Source organism: Crocodylus porosus, unplaced genomic scaffold, assembly GCF_001723895.1.
Source record: "Crocodylus porosus isolate Cpor-Errol unplaced genomic scaffold, CroPor_comp1, whole genome shotgun sequence".
Classification (NCBI taxonomy): domain Eukaryota; kingdom Metazoa; phylum Chordata; order Crocodylia; family Crocodylidae; genus Crocodylus; species Crocodylus porosus.
Genome location: NW_017728950.1, coordinates 56,430,569 through 56,441,095, shown reverse-complemented (window position 1 = coordinate 56,441,095; position 10,527 = coordinate 56,430,569). Strand labels below are relative to the sequence as shown.

The 10,527-nt window shown below is 40.9% G+C and overlaps 1 protein-coding gene across 13 annotated transcripts in view; it reads right to left on the bottom strand.

Annotated features, from left to right (window-relative positions):
- PTPRD (protein tyrosine phosphatase, receptor type D) overlaps window positions 1–10,527 on the bottom strand; it is a 692,784-nt gene that overhangs the window by 21,823 nt on the left and 660,434 nt on the right. For all 13 annotated transcript variants that reach the window (XM_019554833.1, XM_019554842.1, XM_019554841.1 and 10 more), the window contains one exon: window positions 136–421. In XM_019554833.1, the coding sequence (XP_019410378.1) occupies window positions 136–421 (286 nt within the window). The remainder of the gene's footprint in view (window positions 1–135; window positions 422–10,527) is intronic.

Below are 10,527 nucleotides of genomic sequence, written 5' to 3'. Positions count from 1 at the left end.
ACCCCCAGCCAAAACGTATGTTCATAAGTTTTAAACTCTAGGCTCAAGAAAGACCCTGTAATCACAGGAAAGAATGAGTGTAGCATTTAGCAGCAAACAAGTATATTTATGATATCTCCCCACAGCACATAGTACCTTGAATTCCAGTTCCATTCCTGTGACATTCTCTCCTGTTTCTATCTGTGTCAGCTTCTGAATATATGCATACAGGTTTCTGGCTGGCACTTCGGTATTTCCACATGTCACTGCTTCCAGCAGTGCATCATGGATAAAGATGTATTGGTCCTCCGTTTGAACCATGTAATTCCTCTGAGCTCTCATTAGAGTTACGTGGCCATAAATATCTACAGTCTTTTCATGCTTTATTCTCTCTAACATGGCATCTATTACAATGAAACAGCCAGTCCTGCCAACTCCAGCACTAAAAGAAGCAAACAAAGAGACAAAACTTCAAGGAAAAGAATGTTTTCTCTCATGCAGTTTGTATATCCTTATGGCACTTAAGGTAACTTCATAGTAGTAAAGGTTAAGCCTTTGGAGTGACTCTGGGTTGTTCAGTCCTCCATTAATATCAACCTGTATTTGTTGAAGGGGTCATATGTTTGATAGACCTAAATTATTTTAACTCTCATTATGAGGAGTTGAAGTGCTGAGCACCTTGTATGAGGTTCTTGGTATCTTGTAGGATTAGGCCTGAAAATTGTGGGAATAAAATATCTACAAAACAACACTTTCTAGAAACACTGCATGTGTCCTGAAAGAGATTATGGGCAGAGGCTGTATTTTTTAAGGATACCCTCCAATAATGCAACAAATGTAGGCGTTATTACATAATGCAGCAATATATATAATTTATCAAAATGTTGTCTTTATTTTTCTAACAAGGCATTGATTAGTGAATGTTATATAATATGTCTGATCCTTGGATCTGCATAAGCTCCTCCATAGGAAACTTTATGCTGTTCTACTTTGGATCCTGGTTGGTCCTTCATCCAGACTATAATCAGCCCTACCCTCCAGCCAGGCCACCAGTGTGAACTTTTGTCATGCCTGTCAGCCGGTACAAGATCAACTATGCTAGCTTTATACCACAAAAATCCTTACTTGACCACTTGTAAGCCTCTAGAGACTGCAAATCAGACCCGAGAACGCCAGGATCTGGCCCAATACAAATACGCATAGTTATTTGGTAGTTTAAAGGGGCTGGAAAGTAAAAGGACTAAAAAAGTGCATAAACAACATGTCATTAGAAGGTGCAATTCTGAGTATCAAAGTCTAGATTCAGATAATCACATTCACCAAGGAGGGTCTACAATCTCTCTTTCTGAGGGGCTCAGCTTTCAAGACACTGCTTAGTGAATGCCACCCAAGGGACTGTATGTAAACTCAACTACCACTTGCCCAATGGGAGATAAGAGTCTCTGTATATTGCAGAATCACCTTTATCTCAACCTGGCTGAAGCCACACAAAATTCCATTATTCCATTTCTCTGTCAGATGACACCTCAAGCACTGAACTGAGTTAAGAAGCCATTTTATTTCCTTTGCTTCAGGTGTGGATTTCAAGAACGATGACATGTCATCAGAGTTTGGTACAAGAACTGAGACCTCCCTCCAGAAGTATTAAACCCAACTTAAGAGTTATAGACTCAGCTCAGTAACAAAACCCATTTGAAAACGGTTTGATTTTTGGGTCGGATTTTACATTTTCTAGTCTTTCAGTATTCAAAGTGTTTGTTTTGAATATTCTTTCCATTAGTTACATTTTATGACCCCGGAGTTGCATGTTAAACCAGGGCTGTGCAACTTCTAAGTGGCCAGGGCCCACATGCTGCATGGGCTGCACCAGTGTGAACCACGGGTCCCTAGCCAAATCCCCCTGGCTCCTCCTTCACATGCACTACGCATCTTGGAGGCACCCCATCCCCCCAGTGCGCACAGATGCCCTCCCCACCCAAAAAAACCATCACTACACCACAAGGACCGGCAGCACCCTCTTTCCCCCTGTGCTGCCCTGTGTATTCAGGCAGTCCCCACCTTGGGTCTCTTGCTGCACCATGCTGTAGATGTGGGCGGTGCTGCCCTGCCCCTGGGGTGGAATGAACAGCAGTTATAATGGGTTATATTTTAAGAAGGGTGACTGATTTCTTACAGCCTCAATTTGTGTCCACAGTACATGGACCCTCCGTATAATGGGAAATTGGAATTGCTGCACCTCTAACTACCTGATTTTAGGAGAAAATTAGGTAGGGATGCAAAATATGATATAAATAAGTCACATGTGTAGGGACAGACTACACCTATGAAAAGACATGTTGGATCTTAGTCCACTGAAGATTTTCCTAAGAAAATCCTACCTTGATTCCCAGTCTAAAGAGATATAGAAGGCAGTCTAGAAGCTCCCAGAGACTGAGATTATGTGACCTAAAAGTGATCTAGAACACCATAGATTGTCACTTACTGTTTTGTCTTTTTTTCCTGAGAGGTTATTAGATAAAAATAAACACAATTCCCAAATTTCCACATTAGTTACTAAAGATACAGAATCTTCTCATAGAGAGGCCACTACCATGTGGCCATCTCAAAACTAATGCCAAAAATTCTTTAATTCTTCACAAGACCTCCAGAAACTCTAAACCTGTCACCCAGATAAGGGGAAATTCAAAAAATACAGCTGTTTTACTCTCTTATAAGAAAATTTATTTTCAGTAAAATCCCACTAATCTTAAATAACATTAAACATTTCTATTCATCAGTTACTTGGTCCCAGAGGAAGACTCCTTCCAAACAGCAGAGGATTTGAATTAACATATCAAACCTGTCAATCACATATTTCATGTATATCATTCTAAGGAGCACCTTAACATTAATTGCTGTCCTGGGTTTAAAAGGCAGACTGCTCCTTACTGTGGATCAGAGGAGGTTTCCAGGCAGATGGAACAGCCCATAATTTTGCTAGCTAAATTTATTCACTACATGTATCATGAATTCTGCAGTACAAGAAGCTTGAGCCCGGCAAGCAAAAAATGAAAGAAAAAACTCCAGCACAACTCCAAAGAAATCACAACAAATGACTCCACTTGTATGCCAGACAGGCTTACATGAAGATGTAAACCATTATTTTGTAATTTATGGCCAACTGTTCATCTGTACCATTCTGAAGAGATTAACTACAGTCGTGTGGTTCTTCTAGCTTCAGAATCAAAGAAAATCATTTAAGTTTGTGATTTTGAGAGAGGTTTTGCATATGTGTGGGTTTTTTAAAATTATTATTAATATATATAGGTATCCATAGTTCCCTGTATAGAAGAAAAAATAGTTTTTGATAATTTTAAGGATGACAGTGACTGCTATTTATGACTAGTAACACAATTATTCACCTGTGTCTTACTTCTTTCTCCTGCAACTGAGACAATTAAACCAGAATTTGGAAAGTGTGACACAAGATATGTTATTACTGATTTAAGATGAGTCTCTGTTACTTCTCAGTAATGGACTAATGTTTCAGAATAGTGCTTGTACAACTTACACACCTAGGCAATATTTTGGTACTTGTCTGAAACGTGAACATTTGTTCTGGCCTTTACAGACTGAATAGCAATTCACTGGCCAGTGTTGTACACAAATGAACCTATGTAAAAGCCTCATTTTTAAGTAGAGTGAGCATTTTCCACTTCCTCCTCTCATTTCTTGTCCCACAGTTTAGAATGGCTCTTTCAGAAGCAACCTCATATACGGTAGTATCAGAGCAGTTCAGCCTATAAGCAGTGTGACTAAGGATGGAAAAATGTGCAACAGAATAGGCATCAACACTCTCCACCAGAGTATTCCTGGTCCAAGTGTAAGAAGACCACCACCTTTTCTAAGGTTTGATTCATGTGAGGATGTGTAAGCATATAAAGATGTCAGTATCCTAATGTTTCTGATTATAAGAAGCATGCCTTACTTAATACCGAGGTGCCATGAATCCAGATCTATCTCCACTGAGCTGCTTAGTTAGTTCCACTAGGTTCCTGACATGTTCTCTCTCTGTCAGGTTTATCCAGCAATCATTTATCTTCCTCGTGGTGTTTAGAGTATTCAGACATCCATGCAAATAAGATAAACTGTAACAAGGCTCCATCATATCCAACAGTTTTGAGGCACTGATGCATTTAATACATTCACCTACTTCAGGATGGCAATAAAAACATTGATATCAAGATATTTCACCACCCTTCTTGCAACCAGACCCAATGCTGCATATCCTGGGCGTCGGGTCTGGCAGGCAGCGTCCTGCCCCTAGACTATTGGTCGCGGTTCTGAAATGGAATGTGATGAAGTTCAGAGGGTTTGTACTATTGAAGGAAGTCATGTAGCCACTCACTCCAAAGTTTCAAACCATTTGCAGAAAACTTACCATTATGGTGATCCTGCTGGAGTGGTTTTTGGGAACTATGCTACTGCAGTAGCAGCACACGGCGGAGGGGCTGGGGGGCACAGGTGGAGGGTATATGGGCAGGGGTGGGAGGACATACACTATAGGTGGCAAGGGGGTGGAAGAATTAAGAAGGGTTAGTAAATTAAGAGGGGAATATTGCCTTCCTCCCTTATTTATTTTTGTCAAAATAAAAATAATAATTGGCAGACCCGAATTGTGGCTGGCTACCTGTGGCTACTGTGTGCTGTGAGGAAGGAGGCACCTACTGGCTAAAGGCCAGAACACAGCACCACCTCATGGCAAAGGGGATTAATTAGAAGTCTTTGAGTTCTCTGGCTGTTCAGACGAAACAAATCCATAGCCTGGGCAGTGTAACTGGGGAGAGCTGCAAAATAACACATCTCCGAGTAGTGTTAGTTTAAGAAGCTAAATGGACTTTTAGTGTGTCAGGAAATCCCAGGTTGTGCAAACACAAATGCAGTTCCATCAACGTAAATGGGAAATATCATTTCATCTACACATGCCCTAGGTCAGGGGCGGGTAATTATTTTGGATGGAGGGCCACTTACTGAGTTTTGGTAAGCCATTGAGGGCCACGCGACAGGCAGCCAGAGGCAGATAAATATTAATTTTCCAGATTTTTTTAGGGGCCTGTGGGCCAGATAGAATGGCCTGGCGGGCCGCATTTGGCTCATGGGCCGCATTTTTCCCACCCCTGCCCTAGGCTCTAAACTCTGACAGAATGCCACGTGCAGCATGACATCGAGAAACTTGCTTGGTTTAATTTCCTTTTCTATACAATACAGATCCACATTTCAGCATCACCTAGAGCTTGTCCACAACTAGGCACTATAGATGGAACTCTTTTTCTCTTTAGTTGTCTAAATGCCATTTTTGGCACTTACATTCAGGTTTCCCAGACAGGCAGACCTGCAAGCGAGCCCTGGAAGCAAGATGAAGGTGGAGGGCCCTCCAATGTTTTAGTTCCAAAACGGATGGTTAGGGAACTCATCTGGGAAGCCAGAGAGCTGCGTTTTAGACGTCCTTCTCCTAGAGGAAGTTTGAACCTCTGCTTTCCCAGCACAGCACTCTAACTGCAGGGCCACAGGCCAGGCATTTTCCAAGCCCAGCTCCTTTAGAAGCTAGTGACTCCTGTTGCATTTAACCACATTGGGAATAAATGGATGGAGAGAAGCATAGTTGTGAAATTTCTGCCTCACTTGAAGAAAGGCTCCAGGTGAGAATTCAGACCTCCCCTACCACTTCTTCTCCAGGGCAGCATCCTTTTGATTGAGCCATACATCCTCTGGCTTGCTCTTTTCTTCTTGTTGCCACAGATCTCCCTCTCTTGAGTGCCCAGGAGGTCAGCTTCAAAAGGTGAATCAAAAAATGGCTTGGATATTGCCTGACATGTGACATGGCGGTTAGAGCACTGTGCTGGGAAGTCTGAGAGATACAGCTTCAAACACCCTGGAGGCAATGGGGCGAATATAGGTCTTTTACTTCCCAGGCAAGCGCTTTTACACTGGCATACTGGGGTTAAAATACAGAAGGGTCTGTCTGCTCCTCCAGAATCTAACACCAGTTAGTCATGAATTTTAAACCACCTACAGTTTTGTACCTTATCCACTGGTAGATGTTCACAAGGTTCACACCTTCATAGGAGCATGCATATCCACCTAGCACATAGCCTACTGTGCGTACTCAACCTGGGCATGTAAGGTCACTTACATGACCTTCCTGTCAAGAAGTAAAATTATATTGTACTTGTCTAAATGACCCCTACAATCACCGAGAAGTAGATTTTCCCCCACGGGTCTACATGTATCCTGATTCTCATAGACATAGATCACAGGAATGTGAACTTTCTAAACTACAGCTTACATGCCCATGGTATAGATCTAAATCTTTCAACTAGCATTCAGTTACTTATACTGCCCAAAGTGTAATCTTTCACACTCCTGAATATTTTACAATTTAGAAACCTGTATCTGATTTTAAAGTTCATGCAAATCTCTTAGAGATGCTGTGAGACCTTGAAAAAAAAGAGAAAGAGAAAAAACTTTCAAAATAACATTGAATAAACAGGATTATACATAATCTTACGTACACATCCATCTATTCCTCCCCAAAAGCAGTGCATGTTATGTTACAACCTGCTGAAATAAATACAGGGATCAAGGAAAACCAAAACCACAATATTGAAGAGAGAGGCTAAGATTTAAGAAAAACATTTCCATTAATCTCTGAACTGTTGGAAGGCACAGATATCTACTTAAGCACTGCTCTCCATTTCAAAAGAGTGAGAACTGATAGTAAGAGACATCATTCTATTTCATCCACAGGTCAAATGATCTGTAACTCTCCTAAGGGCTCTACTTGATTTCCCTGAAGTTGAAACCCAGGACATAGGAATGTGGATCTATTATCATTTAATTTTCTTTGAAAAATGGCCAATATAAATGCTTCTGTTTAAAGCAATCACTTAAAAAGGTAATATGTATATTTGTATGTCTGTTAGCTTAATTCTACAGCCTAGGCAGTAACAAACTTTACATCAGCTATTACCCTGTGAAAAGAAATATATAGTACAGCTTTGCTAATGACTTCAGAAAGAAAAACATTTTCTTATAACTAGGTGACAAAGCAAGATGACATTTAAGTCTTTCTACAATTATCTAGAAGTGACACTGCTTGGTCACTGTTATTTCATCATTAAAAAACTGAACTCTAGTAATCCTGTTTTTTCCACTGTAGGAGCTGCATTTTTGTCTGACTCACCACATTTCCTTCCCAACCTTTATTTCACTTTTTATTCTGCCCATCAGTATCAAAGTGCATTTCAAGATTTAAGTTGAAGGATTAGAATGCCAAAAGAGAATTCATTTCTCTTTGATCCTGGTGAACTAAGCTCCACATCATGGTGATAATGACAGAACCCTATTTGTGCTTATTGTTTTTCATCTTTTTAACAGCCTTCAACCAAAAAAAGCATGATAAGAACAGCACCAATAAACCATCTCTATTTTATCTACTTTCTGCTATTCTGCTTGCCAGGCACAAAGGCTGATTCTCTTATGCCTTAGAAAGGATTATAGTATGGAAACATCAGCTGTAGGCTGAGAACACCATAATTCATTCATTATATTTTAAAATCCTTAAACAATTATAGTAACTTATCAGTAGAAAGTCATCAGATTCTAATTATCAAAAGGGGTGGAGGGGGGGGAGAGGGGAGGAACCCAAACCAATCCCTTCTCCAAATAATACCAAATCTGCAATCAATTGGCACAGACTTAAAAAAAAATTGAATAACCTCAATTCCTACTGAGACCTATCAATATAAAATTCACATGAGGTAAGATTAGGTGGTCTGTTTGCATCCATATACCAAAGGCAAATATTTTTGCCTCTTTGCTTTCCACTAAGGATAATGATTCAACTAATGAATTAAAACACAAATTATCTCTACAGTTGTATGAGTTCCTTAGCTCATTTGTACCATTTGAAATTACTGCCAAACTTAAAAGTTGAAGAAATCCTATTTTGAGTAGCAATAGCTAGTGTGATGTTTACAAGCTAAAAAACTATGCAAAGCCATTAAACAAACATGTCTACTAGGAAATTGTTATTGCTTCAGTATTATCATTCACTCTGTTACAACATTTGTTTTCAATTTCTAAAAAAACAAGACTGAATCAGTCCCACAAGTTGAAATATGCTTAATGTCCCGTGGTGTGATACAGCTACAATGCACAAAAAAGGAAAATTAAGAGGCGTAAGGGGGCCATTTCACACTAAAATCATTGTATGGATATGTTAAAGGTTGGATTTTTGGATTAATTTGTTGCTGTTTTAATGCTGACCCTTTACTGATGATTTGATGGTCTGGCAATTAAGGCAATGTAATTACTCATTTTCACAGATCATTTAATTGGACGAAAGAGAGTAAAATATGGACCAAAAATCATTTAGGACATTTTTGGACATTTTTGACATATATCAGGCAATAATTTGATTGAATATTACAGTTTCAGCTAGAATGAGGCTGGCATTTATGAACTTAAAGAACATAAAACTGAATATGATATGGGAAACGGATAAAAAAGTCTGGCATTTATGGAAGATCTTTGCATGATTAATTAGATAACAATCCCAGTGAAACTCCATACTAATTCTGACAATAACACTATTTAGACTATTCCCCCACCCCCTAGCACCTCTTTTGTGTCCCCTAGCACCTCTTTTGTGTTATGAAATACAGAATGGAATATATGTAGTTTAGCCCTGCTCAGGGAGGAAATGGAAAATGGGTAAGAGCAACAAAAACCTATATTCTTCCTCAAAGGTGTAAATTTAGCTTAAGTCATATACAGACTTTATGGGCAGGGGTGAATTTCATCCTTTAAAAGACACTGGATAGCTACAAGTTGCAACCAATTGATGCATTTCCTAGTAGGCTGTCTTTTTCCTTTCTAGCAACAGTAGTAGGACGGCCTTATTACACAGTAATTTTGGGTGGATCTTGGAGCTCTTAACACCTAGAGGATGCCTATATATGTGCAGTGAGGCTGCTCTAACGTGAAGTAATTACAGCACATTGGAGCAGATTCAGTTAACAGAGTTGGCTGGAGCATGGTAATTACTGTACTTCAGCAGACTTCAGTATCACGTAAATCTGTACCCCCATGCTGAAAAATGGCGGCGGGGGCAGTTTAACTAAAACTCAGTTGATAAACTGTAGTTAAAGCACCACTGCTGCCATTTTCAGGGCAGGGACGCTGACACATGATACTGAAGGCGCTTTAAGTAGAGAGGCTCCAAGAGCTGCTCTAACTAAAGTCCCCCCCACCCTCCCCCACTCCCAGAGCATGTGTCTAAGTGCCCAGGTGTCCACACATTACTAGCCAAAACGAGTTTTAAGCACCTGTTAGGTGGCTCAAAGTTATGCCACTCCAGGCCAATGTTATCTCTGATCTGTGTTACCGTGCTAATGTTACACTAACAGGTAGCTAGTCTAGACTACACCTTAGGGTAAATACCCCACTGGCCCCACTAGATCAGGCCAACTGCCCCTCACACTCTCCCCAACACCCCAGATCCCTACTGAATGTCCCCTTGCCTTCTGCTGCTTACTTGTGGCTGCCTGCTGTATCTGTCCTGGAGGAGCCACCAGGTTAATTTGCCTGCCTGGCTGCTGCTCCAACCGCTGCCACTGTCTGGACTGGGCTCAGCCCAAAGGACAGCTGAAGCCTGGCAGTAGCTCCCTGACTCCTGGCCTGGGAGAGAAAGCACAGGCAACCAAAAGCAGAGTGGGGGAGGATGGGGGAACCCCAATGGCATAGGGTGGCAGGAGGGAACCCCAAAGGGCAGCGGGAAATCCCCAAACTGGGGGGAAAGGAAATCTTAAGTTTCAGTCCTCCAGGCCCTCACTGACCTGAATGTATGGCTGCTCCAAACTCAAGCTAGCACTAACACTGATCATCATTTGTGCGGCTTACAGTCTAACGTGAAGATTAGAAAGGCCCTGATACTAGTGTCAAGTGTAAACTGTGGCATGGATTCTTTAGGTTTAATTGCTTGCCTGACTAACCACATTACTAACAAGAAAACATCTTTACATGTAGCAAGTGCCCAGTGGCACCTTTAGATAAATATGTCATGAATGCACAAAATCATTACGTTTTTGCACTTCCATTTAAAAGTGTAATAGTGAAAAAAGATATGCGTCCATGATTGCCACTGGAGGATTGTGAGATTTCTTTAGTGGCACAGAAAGGAGAACACAGAGAAAATAAATATTCTCAAAATGGTGCTAAAATCCCAGCCTAGAGACTGAAGAGGTTTCACAGCAGGTGGTTGCAATGTAAGATACTCTCAAATCAAAAGCCAAACCCTGATCTTGGCTCCCTTACATGACTTTTATGAAGATTTCCCTTTCAATATTGACCAGGTTTCTATATATTCTAAGACAGTGCTCAACCTTCTCAGATGAGAAGTGTTGTTGGTCTGCTGGCCAGATTGGGCCCTCATGTCATGTTTGGGCCCTGAGAAGCCTCTGCCCAGCACAGCCACAGCCCTGGGGCCCTGTATAAATCCTGCCTGGT